The sequence below is a fragment of the Hemitrygon akajei genome, chromosome 2, assembly GCF_048418815.1.
Source record: "Hemitrygon akajei chromosome 2, sHemAka1.3, whole genome shotgun sequence".
Lineage (NCBI taxonomy): Eukaryota > Metazoa > Chordata > Chondrichthyes > Myliobatiformes > Dasyatidae > Hemitrygon > Hemitrygon akajei.
The window spans coordinates 88,684,216-88,701,684 of NC_133125.1; the positions used below are offsets into that span (position 1 = coordinate 88,684,216).

Consider the following 17,469-nt stretch of genomic DNA (forward strand, 5'->3'; position numbering starts at 1 on the left):
AAATTGCCACCCTCTTTTAATGAGGCATCTATTATTCTTTTATTAAAAAAGGGTAAAGACCCAACAGAGTGTTCCTCGTACAGGCTGATTTCTTTGCTTAATGTTGATGTTAAAATCTTGGCCAAAGTTTTGGCTTATAGATTAGAAACTGTTATTCCCTCTATTATTTCTGATGATCAAACTGGTTTTATTAAAAACCGTCTTCCTTTTTTTAATATTCGGCGTTTATTTAACATTTTATATTCACCTTCAACTGGGATTCCTGAATGTGTTATTTCCCTCGATGCGGAGAAAGCATTTGATCGTATAGAGTGGAACTACCTTTTTGCAGTTTTAGAAAAATTTGACTTCGGTCAAAGTTTTATCTCTTGGATCAAATTGCTGTACCTGTGTCCTACTGCCTCTGTTTTGACTAATTTTCAGAAATCTCAGTTATTTAACCTCAAACGTGGTACCCGTCAAGGATGCCCTTTAAGTCCCTTTCTCTTTGATTTGGCTATAGAACCTTTGGCGATAGCATTTCGAAGCTGTCCTGAACTGACCGGGATTTGGAGGGGGGGTGTTGAGCATAAAGTTTCTCTTTATGCTGATGACTTATTACTTTTTCTTTCAAATCCGTCTACATCCTTACCTCCAATGTTCTCACTTCTTGATCAGTTTAGCCAGTTTTCTGGCTATAAGCTTAATTTACATAAGAGTGAACTTTTCCCAATTAATAAAGAAGCACAAGAATTAGCATTTCGTGACCTCCCTTTTAAAGTAATTCATAATCAATTTACTTATCTTGGGACTACAGTTACAAGGAAGTTTAAAGATCTTTTTCGTGAAAATTTTGCCAATCTTTTATATACTACAAAACAGAGTCTGTCACAATGGTCACCTCTATCTATGTCTTTGGTAGGTCATATTAATGTTGTTAAAATGTATGTTCTCCCTAAATTTTTATATTTATTTCAATCAATCCCAATTTTTATTCCTAAAACTTCTTTTGATTCCTTAGACTCTATTATTTTGTCATATCTGTGGAAGAATAAGCGTTCCAAAGTTAATAAAGTTTATCTCCAAAAATCTAAAAAAAGAGGGTGGCATGGCCTTACCTAACTTTCGTTTATATTATTGGGCAGCCAATATACATTGTGCTACCTTTTGATCTTTTTTCCATAGCCAACCCAAGTGCCCTAATTGGGTGGCAATGGAGTTGAGTTCCACTAAAGATTTATCTATTTCTGCACTTCTTGGCTCTGTACTCCCTAGTAGTTTGTCTAGACTAATTCTTAATCCTCTTGTTAGGCACACTTTGCGAATATGGGCTCAGTTTAGGAAATTTTATGGTTTCTATGGTTTTTCCTCTTCTAGTCCTATCTTACATAATCACCTTTTTTTTAACCTACTATGTATGATTCAACATTCCATGATTGGTATAGGAAGGGCATTAGACATTTTGAAGATCTTTTTATTGATAATCGCTTCGCATCTTTTCAACAGCTCTCTGCTAAGTTCAATCTGCCTAATGCTCATTTTTTTAGATATCTCCAAATTAGACACTTTATTAATCCTTTAATTCCTAACTTCCCTGAAATGCCTGAGAAAAATGTTATGGATTTCTTTCTTTCTATTAATCCACTGGGTAAAGGCTTAATATCATTTATTTGTGATAAATTAGCATTCTTACAGCGTGCCCCTGTGGATAAAATTAGAATGGCTTGGGAGTATGATTTAAATATCTCTTTATCTGATGAGACTTGGGACTCGATTCTCAAATCGGTTAATTCAACCTCTCTTTGTGCTTGCCATTGCCTTTTACAGTTTAAGATTGTTCATAGAGCCCATATGTCTAAATCTAAATTATCTCGATTTTACCCTAATATTAGTCCTCTTTGTGATAAATGCAAAAGGGGCGAGGCCTCTCTTATTCATATGTACTGGTCCTGTCCTAGCTTAGAGAAATTTTGGAAAGATGTCTTCATAACTTTATCCTATATTCTGAATCACCACTTAGAACCTAACCCTTTAATTGCTCTGTTTGTTTTTTTGGGTGAGACAGATATACGTTTGAGTTCGACTAAGTGTTGAATATTATCTTTTGCTTCTCTCCTGGCTAGACGTTTAATCCTCCTTAGATGGAGAGATGTTGCCCTGCCCACGCATGCTCAATGGCTTAACGATATTATGTCCTGCTTAGACCTTGAAAAAATTCATTATTCAGTTCTTATTTCGGATATAAAGTTCCATAAGGTCTGGGGACCTTTTATTGAGTACTTTCATAACCTTCCTCTTAATTAAGGTTTTTTTTTCAGTCCCTTGCTTTCAGCTCTTTTTTTTTGGTAGTAGGCATTATTATCTTCTGCTTTCAAGTGTATTTACAGTTTTGGGGGTTTGAATGTCCTGATTTATATTCTCTATATTGTGTTATGGTTGGTCTGGAGTTTTTTTTGTTGCGGGGCTTGGGGAGGATACTAACTTTACATGACTTCAATTTGGGTGCTTTCTCAATTATCCTTTTTGTATTATATTATTATTGTATGTTTATTTTTGCACTGTATTAACTTTCTTCATTTTGGTTTGGGGTTTTTTCTTATCTGTAGTGATGTAGAAAATGCATAAAAAAACCAATTAAAAAAAAAGAAATACAAAGAGATCTACAGCAGATAGAAGAACTACAGTAGTTTAAAGCAGCAATTTCCCAAGGGCATTCAGAGTTTGCTAATAAATGCAAGGCCCAGATCCTGAAGAATGAATAAATAATTTGACCTTTGGACAGCAGAGGGCACTGTTGCATCAAAAATGACTGAAATTCAAAAAGCCGAGCCAGAGCAAGAAATAAATACGTTACTGGCAATGACCACATCAACAACTTCAATCTCATTTTGGGTTAGGGATAGGGTGTTTAAATTATCCATTCTGGAGGCAGAAATCTCATCAATAAGATATTTTTAAGTACCCCTGATGGCCACTATCCTATAAATTTAAATGTTTTTTTTAAGAAATACCTGTTTGGAAGATAAAAGAAAAATTGCACCACTGGCAAACATCACATCAGCAATTGTTCTGTAAGTCAACCAGACCAACTTATCAAGCTTTACATTTAATGTACAACTCCTTTTAATACCTCTCTTCTTAAAAGTTCATAAAAGTTAGTTTAATTCCATTTTAATTCCACTTGGCACATTTTCATTTAAAAATACCTTTCAATAGTATGTGGGAAATTACACATTTTGCTCAAAAAGCTTGTAAAAGTGTAGATATTATAAGTGCCGATTATTCTGCTGCCATCACACATACCTGGTAGGTGAAGGCATAAACTATATATGTTTTTAAATGGGAGGTGAATTCAGAAATCACATCTGCTTGGGAGCCCTGGAGAAGGATTCCCTAAATTTTGACTTGTAAGTTGTAGTAAGTAGTAAGGAAGGTAAATGCTTTCATTTCAAGAGGACTAGAATATAAAACCAAAGATGTAATGCTGAGGCTTTATAAGGCATTGGCCAGACCACATTTGGAGTATCGTGAGCAGTTTGGGTTCCCTTATCTCAAGAAGAATGTATTAGCATTGGGAGGGTCCAGGAGGTTCATGAGAATGAAAAGGTTCTTATGACAAGCATTTGATGTCTGTGGGCTTGTAATCACTTAAGTTTAGAAGAATGTGGGGGGTGGGGGGTACTCATTGAAACAAACTGAATATTGAAAGGCTTACATAGAATGATCGTGCAAAGTATATTTCTAATAGAGGGCAGGGCCAGAGAGCACAGCCTCAGAATACGATGTCCATTTAAAAGAGAGATGAGGAGGAATTTATTTAGCCAGAGGGTGTGAATCTGTGGAATTCAATGCTACAGACAGCTACGAAAGCTAAACCATTGGGTATTGTTAAAATGGAGGTTGATAGGTTCTTGAATAGTAAGGGTGTCAAAGGTTACAGGAGAAGGCAGAATGGCACTGAGAGGGAATGTAAATCAACCATGATCGAATGGCAGAGTAGATTCAAGGGGCCAAATAGCCTAATTCTGCTCTTATATCTTATTGTCTAAGAATGAAATCCCCCAGTGTAATGCTCAGGAATCTCAGAAAGGCTGATCTCTGACACTTGATTCTACTGGGGTTCCCTACTGAATTAGGTACAGGACTTCCACAGTGATCTACCCACACACAGGAAACTAACAAATGCATATCAACAAAAGTATTTGAAAGGCAAAATACCACAGAATTTCTGGTATTTAAAGAACAAAATGTGGGCCAAATATTTAAAAATTATTTCCATTCATGTCTTTAAAAAGTGGCATCTAGTTTTTAATTTGTACTCTGAACAACAGAGCACTGAATGACCTATAACCAGATCACAACTGAGAAATAAAGTTTTATATACCTGATATAATTTTTGGAGTTTGGACTTCTACAAACTCCTTTTTGATTAATGTTTCCCGGAACAGTTGGCATACACCAGACTGTAGACGAAAGATGGATTGACTCGTCATAGTCTGTAATAAAGTCAAAGAGGAGATTTTAAAACATCATGATCTACTATCTAATCACTGAAATTTATAACTGGATTTATTTTTCTCAGGTTTTAGTACAACTATGATCAAAAAGTCTTAATGAACCAATCTTAATAAAGCAGTCAGAATGGAATTCCTAACTGATTAATTTCATACAAATCTGAGATTGTGAAGATTGCCTCTGTTACAAGTGAAAACAATTAGGTGAAATAAAGCAGGTCACCAAGGCAAATTATAAAATGGTGACAGAAAATAGTCATCCCTAACTAGAACTATAGCAACTAATGCAAGTTAGCCTGAAAGATTTTCCACAAAATTGATGCATTTTTTTGTTGACAAGTTTTTGCACTCAAGCTGGCTACCATATCTAACCAAGGTGCTAGACACCACCACTTTGCTGCCAGTTTCCACTAGTTAGGCTTAAGACAGCCTTAGTCTGGAGGAGGCTCAGTCTCCACAAGTGGGGAAGATCTAATTCTGCTCAATGCATCTCCAAACATCACATTTGAACTGACTACAAAAACTGTTGAACTACTGAGGGTGAGAGGTATGACTGCAAAATACAATGCAGTCTTTGGTGCAAGGCACATAAACAATATGCATTTCTAATCATTGACGTAAGCAGTTACACAGAAGATAACGTACAGATGGTTTCCCTTCATGACCACACAAACCTCAGTTGTTGTCATTTAACTTATGAAAATTGTTTCACTTTTCAACAGTTGACCAGAAATCAAGAAAAATACATCCAGAAGATCTGTGGAAGATCAACACTGTGAATGTTTTAGTGTGGAGCCATTCCTTGAACCACAGCAATCTAATAATAATTACCCTAACGGAAGTAAAATATTAACATATTCCAGCCATGAAGTAACAATAACATTATGCACTCACAATATAGTCTCATTATGACTTTATAAATTATTCTTCTTTTGGACTTGAATTTCAGATAATGTGAACAGGTCTCAATGTTAAATGTGCAGAATTCGCATGCTTATATTTGAGATTTAACCATTTAACTAAGTGCTGGTATGGGCCATAATTACTGTTTGGCAAAGAAATAAAGTCTTAAAAACATTTTCAAAATAAAAGATTTTTTTTTTAAACTTCTCAGTTTTTTTTACATAGGAATCAGCATACCACTAAGTACATAATATAAGAACTGTGTTACTGTGAGAATTTTACTTTTCTGCTCAGCTCTATGTTATCATGGCTGCCAGATGTCTATGATACTTGAAGAAGAATAGAATCAGATATGTTTCGGACTGAAACAGTGCCCCGCAGTCCACCAAGGATGTGCTGATCGCCAACTGCTCATTCTTGTCTTGACCAAAAGAGAAATAGACAACAATAGGCTCGTGGGAAACAAATGGAAGAGCGGAAGGGAAAAGATTTACAAAAGGCGAATCCCTTACAAGTGGAGAAATTACATTGGGGAAGAAAAAAAGGAAGATAAATTAAACAAATAAACCTTTTGTACCCATTTTCACAGAAGATAACCTCTCAGAAATAGTGGTGGACTGCAAGTTGACAGTAAATCAGGCGGTCAAAGAAATTAGCATTAGTTAAAACTTATCAGTGATAACCTTCTTCTTGAGGGTTTTGAAAGTAGCTATGAAGACAGCTAGAAGTAGTTCTCCAAAATTTTATCAATTCTAGAACAGTTCCCACCAATTAGAAGGGAGATAATGTAACCCTACTATTTAAGAAAGAAAGCAGACAACTTTAGACAATAGCCTGGCATCAATGGTGGAAAACTTGCTAGAATCTATTAAGTGGTAACAAAACATTTAGAAATTATGGTACAATTGAGCAGAATCAACATGAAATGAGTGCTCATATTGAAAGCATCAACTTCTACTCATCTCAACCAAATTAAAATCGGAACCATGGAATTCAATGTAAGACCAATTCAACTTGCAGAATAAATAGAATAGCCTTATTTCAGTCCTTCAAAGCCCACTTCTTTTCTTAGCGCATTAATGACTGTTGGTGTTGCTTCCTGTTGAGGTATTCAACTATAAAGCTACCTCACTTCTGCTACGACTTTCACTGTTTTCACTTTTATATGCTCCGCCCCAAAGAAAAAGTCAGCAACTAGTTTTTATGAGTTCAGATTCCTAAAGCTACATTGACAACAACTTATCTCATTCTCTTCCTGCAAGGAATCCATTCCATTATCCCAATTTCACCAGCTCCGTTTTCATCAGATCAAAAGCTACACTTTTTATTCCACTGCACTAGCCTCCATAGTCAAAATCTCCTCCACTTTGCCCATCCCTTCTTCCATCTACATCCCAAGAGGACTATTCACTCTGCTATTCATTGCTTCACTCTTCCATTTTCATTGACATCTCTGAGCACATTCCCATACAGCTACAGGAGTAACCGCCACCCTTTCCAATTCTAGGAACACAAGCACTTCAAGGAGAAATAGCAATCCACCTGTACTCTCTTAAATTTAGTGTGGAAGGAAACCAGCGATCACAATGAGCTGCTCTGCACTGTAATATCCACACACAGGTTGTGTGATTGTTGCCCAAGGGTGAATCTAAGAGTTGCATCTCCATCACATTCACAGCATGCCTTTGACGTTTTACACTGTAAATAAAGGCTAACATAAGTTGACGAACGATATCTTCATTGTCATGTGAGATATGGTACAGATGCCAGGGCTGAACACTAAATTCAGTCATTTCAGTTAACTTTTCCAGTTCTGATGACATGTAATTGCTGCTCTTCCCACTGTTGGTGCCAGACCTGTTGAGTAATATCAGAATTCTTCAAATCATTCAGATTTCCAGACTTTTTAATCCGGGTTCCAGATTTTCCTCAGTTTAAAGATTAGCTTTATATGTCACATTCAGATCAAAACATCCAGTGAAGTGTGTTGTTTGCGTTAATGACTAACACAGTCTGCGGGTGTACTGGAGGCAGCCCACAAGTGTTGTTGTGTTTCTGCTGCCAACATGGCATGCCCACAACTTACCATACGTCTTTAGAATGTGGGAGGAAACCACAGCATGCAGAGGAAACCCACAAGGTTACGGGGAGAATGTGGAAACTCCTCAGCAGTGCTGTCTGACTTGGTGAATATTTCTAACATTTTTTGATTTCAGATTTCCAGCACGTGCATTTTTTTTTGTTTTTCAGTCCTTTCTCATCTCTTCTCACACTTTACACTGCTTTGCTACATCAGCAAACTTCTACACCTTACATTTAATTCACTCATTAAGTGACTGCTGCAGAGTTTCGGCATCTGTGGACCTAAAACATACCCTGTAAACCCTAGTGGTCATTGCTTCACAACCTATTTACCTCCAGTCTTCCATTAAGTCATACCAATACTGTCCATTCCAATTCTTGAAAAATCTTGTTAGTAGCATGTCATCAAAAGCCTTTTGGAAGTGAAAATACACACCACACCACTCTCTAAATACCATTTATGCATATGTGAATGCTTACAATCTCAACACCATCTTACTGTCACAAAGGCAGTCTCTGGAACATCTATTCTTGATATAGAGCAATTTCCTTCAGCTGAAGGCTGGGAAAAATGTAGCAAACAACTTTTGTTCTGGTAAATTCAGTCCTCCCACTACTGACAATTAATCTACTGACAATTGGATGCCACAGTAGTGTAGCAGTTATCGTGATACTATAACAGCTCAGGGCATTCCACAGTTCAGAGTTCAATTCTGGCACCATTCTGTAAGGAGTTTTGACATCCCTTCCATGAAATGTGTGGGTTTTCCCTGGGTGCTCCAGTTTCCTCCCACAGTCCAAAGACGTTCATTATCACTAAATAACTAAATAAAATCATTTGACCTAAAGAAGAGCCTCTGGAAGCACATAGCAATCATAGCCACTATTAAATCCACAGATCCTGCCACAGATGATACAGGAAGTGCTTTATGGCCAATTGGATGGCTTGTCTGAGCATTGATAATCAACATACAATAATTTTATTGGAGTTCCAAACTAATTTTCATCCAAATCTCAGTGAAGAATTGTTTATAACATTATTGGAGGATGGAGGCTCAGCTGAGAAGTTCTTTAAAGTGCTTCTTCCAGCTGGTACTGACTGTCTGTCTTGAATAAGCCCCCCTCTTGTGTTTCAGCCAGGTGGACCTGGATTGTTTGGGTTTCATATAGTATTGACAACAGTGAAGGATCTATACATCGAGACTAGTAGCAAGTTGCTAAATCTCCTTAACTCTTTCCAACCACCATCTGTTTTCCCTAGGTGAATGTTTTGGTGGACCTTGGCCTTACGGCAAGAAAACCTTATAGGCACCCGGAAGCCACTTGTAGGTACCAACCCAAAAATAACCTGCATTTGTGATGAATCAGTTCGTGGAGTTTTTGGCCATTGTAATCAGAGCAGCCCTGGTGTTTTTTTCTTATTTTGAGAGACGCCAAAAGTATCTCCAGTTAACTGTACTGCTCCTCTGGCCTACTTCACACTATGAGCATCTTGCAGATTTTGCTCCTTAGAAGTCGTCAGATAGTCGAGGCACTGTTTGAGAATCCTACCTCGATGCATCATGGCTTAGTGTGGTAGCTCCTCTACCCGTGGCCACAGCTCAACACATCAGAGAAACAAGCATACCCTCCATGGACTCCGTCTACACTCCTTGCTACCACTGTAAGGCAGACACTACAATCAAAAGCCCCACCCATCCTGAATATTCTTTCCTCTTCCCTCTTGCATCAGGTAGTAGATATAAAAGCCAGAAATCATTTACCACCAGGCTTAAGGATAGCTTCTACCCTGATTGGTTTCTTATAACAATAATCAGAATCAGGTTTAACGTCACTGGCATGTTGTGAAATTTGTTATTTTGCAGCAGCAGTACATTGCAACACATGATAAAAAAAACCCACTATAAATGACGATAGATAAGTAAATAGATATATTAAATAAGCAATGCAAAAAGAGAGGGAAAAATAGTGAGGTAGTGTTCATGGGTTCATCGTCCATTCCGAAATCTGATCACAGAAAGGAAGAAGCTGTTTCTGACACATTTGAGTGTGTGCCTTCAGGCTCCTGTACCTCTTCACTGATGGCACCAATGAGAAGAGGGCTTGTCCTGGATGATGGAGGTCCTTAATGGTGGTTGCTACCTGTTGGAGGCATCACTTTTTGAAGATGTCCTCAATGTTTGGGAGGCTAGTGCTCATGATGAGGCTGGCTGAGTTTACAACTACCTGCAGTTTTTTTCCAATCCTGTGCAGTGGCCCTTCCATAAATGGTGATAAAACCAGTTAGAATGTTCTCCACGGTACATCTGTAGAAATTTGCAAGAGTCTTTGATGACTATCAAGTCTCCTGAAACTCCTAATGCAATATTGCCACTGTTGTGCCTTTTTGTAATTGCTTCAATATGTTGGACCCAGGAAAGATCTTCAGTGATGTTGATACCCCAGAACTTGAAACTGCTCACCCTTTCCTTTCCCTTGATGAGGACTGATGTGTATTCTTTCAACATTTCCTTCCTGAAGTCCACCATCAATTTCTTGGTCCTACTGACGTTGAGTGCAAGGTTGCTGTTACAACACTATTCAACCACCTGGTCTATCTCGCTCCTGTATCATCTGAAATTCTGACAACAATACTTGTGTCATTGGCAAATTTATAGATGGCCTTTAAGCTGTGCCTAGCCACACAACTGTGCGTGTAAATAGAGCAGAGTAGTGGGCTCAACATGCATCCTTGAGGTGCACCAGTATTGATTGTCGGTGAAGAGGAGATGATATTTCCAATCTGCAATGACTGTGGTCTCCCGTGAGGAAGTTAAGGATTCAGTTGCAGAGTGAGGTACAGATATGCAGGCTTTGGAGCTTGCTGATTAGAACTGAGGGTATGATTGTGTTGAATGCTGAGTTGTAATCAATAAACAACAGCATAGGTATTGCTATTATCCAGGTGATCCAAGGCCTGGTGGAGAGACAGTGAGATTGCATCCATTGTAGACCTATTGTGACGATAGGCAAATTGCAGTGGGTCCAGGTCCTTGCTTTGGCAGGAGTTGATTCTGGCCGTTACCAACCTCTCAAAGTACGTCATCACAGCAGATGAGAGTGCCACTGGACGATAGTCATTGAGGCAGCTCACCCTGTTCATCTTGGGCACTGGTATGATTGTCACAATTTTGAAGCAGGTGGGAACTTTCAGCTGCAGCAGTAGAAGTTTAAAGATGTCCTTGAACACTCCCATCAGTAGGGTTTATAGAGCCTGATCGAGTCCGTACATCATCAGGGCTTGATGTCTTGCGAGGATTCACCTTCTTGAAAGACATTCAGACATTGGCCTCCGAAAGAGTTTGCAGGGTTGCCAGATGCTGCAGGGATATACACATATTCTCCCTTTCAAAGCGTGCATAAAAGGTGGGAGTAAAGCATCTTTATAGGTATCTGTTAGCCTCATGAGACCAGAGATTTGCACCTTGGAAGGTTTCCAGGCCGCAGGCTTGGGCAGTGTTGTTTGGGAGACCGGCAGTTGCCACCCACCGATGTTGTCCAAGGGAAGGGCACTAGGAGCTTGGCACTGGTGTTGTTAAGTGCCTTGCTCAAGGACACAAACATGCTGCCTCGGCTGAGGTTCGAACCAGTGACCTTCAGATTACTAGTCCGATGCCTTATCCACTAGGCCACTCTTACCCTTGCTGAAGTCCACAATCAGCTCTTTAGTCTTACTGATGTTGCTGCGACACCACTCAGCTAGCTGGTATATCTCATGCCTGTACGCCCTCTTCACTCCATCTAAGATTCTGCTAACAATGTGCATCTGATTCAGCTTTTAACTTCAATTGGAATTGCTTTTATCGCTATTAGCCTTCTGTAGGTCGTACCTGCACTTCTTATATAGTTCTGGATTACTGGTTTTGAATGCCACGTATCTAGTCCTCAGCAGATTATGAATCACCTGATGCATCCACACCTTTTGGTTTGGGTATGCCTGGTATGCACACATTCACCCACACAGGTTTTGAAGAAGTCAGTGACAATTGTGGTGTATTCATTCAGGCTCGAAGATGAGCCCCTCAATATTGTCCAGAAAACTGACTCAAAGCAGTCCTGTAAGTGTTTCTCCACCTCCCTTGACCATACCTTCTTGGTACTCACCACTGGTGCTGCAGTCTTCAATCTCTGCCTATATGCTGGGTGTAAAAGTACAGCCAGGTGATCGGACTTTCCAAACTGTGGGCACAGGATGGCACTGTAAGCATTCCTGATGGTGGTATAACCCACTGGTGGTCAAGTGTATTGACTTCTCTGGTATCAAGGTGATATGATAGTAGTAGCTGTTCAGACTTCTTCAAGCTGGCTTGGTTGAAATCCCCTGCAATGACAGGGAGGGCATACTGTATCCTAGCTGCTGATCACAGTACTCAGCTCCAGCTACTGACATTGGCCTCAGGTTTAATGTATATTGCTACCAGGATGATGGCAGAAAACTCCCCGGGCAGATAAATAAGATGGACTCTTGACCTTATAATCCATCTCGTTCCATAGCTGTTTAGCTTTATTCTGCATCTATTGTTGAATTAGCTCAATGTACTGTGAAGTGATATACAAAACAGCTTTTCACTGCACCTCGGAGTTTGCGACAATAATAAACCAATCCCAATCAATCAGGCAGATGACTGGGAAAATTCATACCTGTAAGCATTCCATGACAAGCAAGTTAACTTTACATTGATTTACTGGCTGCATCAGTTATATGGGGATTCTATAACAACAATTACTGGATTACTTCAACATATGACAAAAGAAATATGAAAAGAGTGAAAGAGGACTATTGTGAAAATCTGGACAAGAGTGAAATTTGTAAAATTGTTTATATGGTGGAAGGAGGCGCAAATGGGAGGAGCTTAACTCAATTACACAAGTCATGTTCCATGATAAGGACCAATGTGGTGAAGAAGAAACCTGGACAAATGATAGGCAACTGAAATTAAATGCAGCAATAAAGAACATGGATTATTACTGATGAAGCAAATGTTAAGAAGGCTGGTGAACAATGCACAATGTAGCTTACCCTTAGATCAATTATTCGATTATCAAGTCTTGTATCTTGGTTGACAGTGGCCCGTCCTTCCTTTATAGAAAAATTAGAACATATATCAAACAATCAACATTGAATACTAGTAGCTTGATCTTATGCCTTTAGAAATGGATAATTCTTTCTCCTTAGTCCCAATATTTAAAAACTACACAACAAAATCAGTAAATTAACATGCAAAATTTGGCCAACCCCTACTTGTTAAAGTTTGACGAAAGCTATTGAGGTTGACCTTCCTGTTGTTACCCATTGAAATGAATCGATTAGTATTAGAGTTATGATCAAAGACCTTAGTCATTAGTTCAGTGCATAAACAGGACAATAATAATGACCAAGGAATCATCTAATCTATTTCCTGCATTTAATATGGCAAGCAGGAAAAGCTATTATTGTTTCAACAACAATCTGCATCTTATCAGAGTTCTGTAATATACAATGCCTTTATCTTAAATATATCAACGTTTTAAGTTTTTTAAAAATTGACCACATACAGCTGCATTTTTAAGAGTTTAAATTAAGCTTCTCCAGCTCACTAGATAGACTGCCCCACAGGCCTTCATTTGTCTTGATTATTTATGGAGAGGAATATTTTTATTTTTCAATAAAAAATACTTGAAGACATCAATAAGCATTAATAATCAACATAATTTTATCTGGAGCTCCAAAACTAATTTTCATTTATATATCAGTGAAGAATTGTTTGTAACATTATTGGAGAATGGAGGTTCAATTGAGGAATTCTTTGAAGTACTCTTCCAGCAGGCAATGAATATCTATCTTTAATAAGCTTCCTTGCCAATTCTCTGTGAGAATTAGCTGTCATCATCACCTTCAATTTTCACATAAAGTCAAAATTAACACACCAAATAGAGCCGTTATAAAAGCAGTAAATCATAACTGTTCAAAAATGTATTCATCTTAAATTTACAGGTAAAATACAATTAAAAATAATGCCCAATTTAATTTGCTCCTCAAGGATCTAATATTAGAACAAATTCTAATTAATAGTGTCAATCTCCGTGAGAACAACTGAACTATCTTATTCCAGCATCTGCAGATTTCCTCGTGTTTGTTGTATCTTATCTGGGTGAAGACCTTAAATTATATTACTGCGTTAAGATATTTTTGGGTGTGAAAGGGTGAGGTCAGGGTTGCCATGGTGAAACCTTAATCTATCTGCCACCAGAAGGCTGTGTGCTTATACCCATGTTCTACTAGCTTTACACATACGACCGTATGGCTAAGTAGAGCTCCAATGCCATATTTAAGTTTGCTGATGACACCACTGTAGCAGGCTGAATTAAAGGTGGTGGTGAATCAGCATATAGGAAGGAGATTGAAAATATGGCTGAGTGGTGCCACAACACTAGCCTCTTACTCAGTGTCAGCAAGACCACGGAGTTGATAATTGACTTCAAGAGGAAGAAACTGGAGGTCCATGAGCCAACTGAAGATGGAAAAAGTCAACAACTTTAAATCCCTTGGTATTCTTTCAGAGGCACAATATGCAAGTGCGATTATAAAGAAAGCACAGCAATGCCTCTAGTTCCTTAAGAATTTGTGAAGATTTGGCATGATGCCTAACATTCTGACAAACTTCTATAGTGGAGAGTATATGGACTGGTTGCATCACAATCTGGTATGGAAATTTCAATGCCTTTGAATGGAAAATCCTACAAAAAGTAGTGGATATGGCCCAGTGCATCCCTCCCCACCAATAAGCACATGTGCACAGAGCACTCTTGCAGGAAAGCAGCATCCATCGTCGGGGACCCCCACCACCAAGGTCATGCCCACTTCTCACTGCTGCCATCAGGAAGAGGGTACAAGAACCTCAGGACTTGCACCACCAGGCTCAGGAACAGTTATTACTCTTCATCCATCAGGCTCTTGAATCAGTGGGGGAATAACTTCACACATCATCATTTGCCCACAACCAATGGACTCAGTTTTAAGGACTCTTCATCTCATGTCTTCAATATGTATTGCTTATTTATTATTATTTCATTTTTTCCCCTTTCTTTTTGTATTTGCAGTTTGTGGTCTTTTGACACTGATTGTCCACCCTGTTGGTGCAGTCTCTCATTGATTCTATTATAGATATTGGATTTATTGAATATGCCTGCAAGAAAATGAATCTCAGGGATGTATATGGTGACATATATGTACTTCAATAATAAATTCACCTTGAACTTTTTGAATATAGATTGATTGATTAATGCTGGTAGTTAGAGAGAAAACACACAAGAGCAAAAGTTGTGAAATGGAGGTTGAAGTTGTTACTGAAAACTGAACCAAAAATAGAATGTCTAATAGACTAGACAAGTTTGTGGAGAGAAATACAAGTAGTCAGCCTTCCAGGAGTCATGGCTGCTCTTACACTAAGATTTCTAGCATTTTCTTATCTTCTTCATTTTCAGATAAAAGATAGAATTGTGCTGGGAAGAGCACAGAAAAAAAAGACGGATGCTATCAGTACCCGAAAATTGCAGGTTTGAGGAAAAGTTAAGAATGTTTTCTTCGGAATAGATTTTCATGAAGTAGAGTAAACTGAGGAGAAGCAATTCAAATGTTTACAATTATAAGGGTGCTGCGCAGAATAAAAAGTATTTTCACTAGCAGGGTTCTGAGAAACAGAGGTAATGGTTTAAAGTAATTGATGGAATGATTGGAGAAAGCAGGAAACAATTTGGTTTTCCCATAAAACATTGGGGTCTGGAAATATTTGCCTGAAAGTATGATACAAACTCATTACATTTAAAGAGTACTTAAATGTCAAGCGGTATGGATGTGCTGAAAAGTAGGATCACATTGGTTATCTTTTTCTATTAACATTTGGAATAAATTTACCATTTCAGTGAGGTATCCTGGGATATGTAAATATGATAATGGCACAACACAATAAAGCATAATGCTGTAACTAATGCTTCAATAAAACAATGAAAAGGCCAAGAGGAAGATAAAACTGAAATTTCAGACTCTAGGAAGATATGACTGGATGAACTGATGAGATTCTTTGAACAATGAATTGAAATACTTTACATCAACTATGAATTCGGTAATGATTGACTGAAAACATCCATCTGCAACTTGTGTAAGTTTATACATCTTGACTAAATAGAGGGGATGCGAAGTATACATTCCATGATTTTTACACCAGTGATATGATCTGTCTGCATTAATTTTTGTAGGCATTCAGTTCTGTTCAAACAATTAAATCTAACAAACTACTGAAGGAACTAATAGAGTTTGACATTTTAATCTATATGCAATGTATTTGTTATGGTTTAAACAATACTGAAACAAAGTAAAGAATGCTAAAAATACAGCACTGAAATGATCTAACTCACCTCATCACCTGCCTCGGGTCTTATTGCATCATCCAGCTGCAAAGGTAGGCGTGGCTCAGCTGCACTTACAACAAAGATCTGAAAGCAAATGATGCCATAATTATTAGGATAGTAACAACATGACAGGGTGGACAAAACCATACATTGGGATAACTTTACAACTGAAAGATCTCAGGTGTAGCAAATTGAATTTGTACTTTAAGTAGACATGTGGTTCCAAATATATATTATAGAAAGCGGAACATTAACTAGCATAGATTTTTTAAAGCAATACAGAAAACACTGGGATGCTTGGTTCAATGTAGAATAATTAAAACAGCACATTAAAGTCTTATTTTAGGTCCAGTTTGGATCCCTACCTCAAAACATTTTACAATATATTGATGATTGTAATGCTGTTTTTGCCTATATTCATGCAGAAATCCAAAATTTCCTCATACATCCTTTGTGTCCTTTTCTTTCTGTATCTCTTTATTTCTGGGACATATTGCGCCAAATATCCATTACAAACTTACAGACTAACACAGGCATCCTGAGTATACTTTCTCCAAATCTACTTCCTGTAATGATTCTATTGCATTCTTCTAGTCCCCCGTCTCCTTCATCTCTACACCAAGGAGTAGACTTTCCACAGATGTGTTCTTTACTTGTGACTTCCCTTCTACTATAGTTAACAACACAAGGAGGACAGCTCAAATAGTTCCCATACCTTGACAAGCCAATATGCAGGTCAATGAACTTGCATGACAATTATTAATTATTTCTCTTATCATAGATGCTGCCCGCTTTTCACTGAATTGTTATTTGGATGTTTAAGGAAATAACAAAAAAATCATCAAAGAATGTATTTTTAAGGTCATGACCACATCAAGCTGCATTATTATTCAGCAGTTAACTCAGCGTATATAACACATGCTTCAGCTTTAGAAGCTACTTACTTTGACAATATGGAGCTCAACATCACGCTGGGAACAGCTCTCTATTTTCTGGTCCACCTTCCGAACATAACCTTCCACATCCACAATACTCTCTTTGTTAATGCTACACATAAAATAGTATGAAATAAGTAAGTATTTCCAAACTATAAGTTGTTTTATGAAAGACAGCTTTACAAAATATTTGAAATATTTCAGTGCCAGATTATGGCTAACCAAATGCAAAAAAATCAGACAATGGTATGCATACATTTCTTGTCATTCAAGCATATTAAAATGATCTAATCAATCTTTACTTCAGATACTTTTGCACTTTTTTTTCCAAATAAGCATTCCTTCCTGCATTGTTCATTTAACAATCACAACATTGTGGAATAACCTGTGGATCTGAGACAGCCAGTGGCAAAGTTGTGCATGCAGTATCGCAGGATGGATGAACAGAGAGAAAGTGACTGTGTACACAAAAGAATGCACATATAGGTTATACCAACAAAAGCATTAGGGTTAGTGACATCACTGCCATGGAATAATTAAGAGAAAAGAGAAAGCAAATTAAGTAACTTTCAACTATTAACTATTTGTGGATCCACATACTTGTGAAGCCAACTGTCAATTATTGGGAA

General features: G+C 37.9%; 1 protein-coding gene across 1 annotated transcript in view; it reads right to left on the reverse strand.

Moving 5' to 3' along the window:
- dars1 (aspartyl-tRNA synthetase 1) overlaps nt 1-17,469 on the reverse strand; it is an 87,561-nt gene that overhangs the window by 31,479 nt on the left and 38,613 nt on the right. The window contains exons 7-10 of the mRNA XM_073025752.1: nt 16,850-16,952; nt 15,912-15,989; nt 12,538-12,597; nt 4,364-4,475 (exon numbers count right to left, since the gene is read on the reverse strand). Coding sequence (XP_072881853.1) covers nt 4,364-4,475; nt 12,538-12,597; nt 15,912-15,989; nt 16,850-16,952 — 353 coding nt within the window. The remainder of the gene's footprint in view (nt 1-4,363; nt 4,476-12,537; nt 12,598-15,911; nt 15,990-16,849; nt 16,953-17,469) is intronic.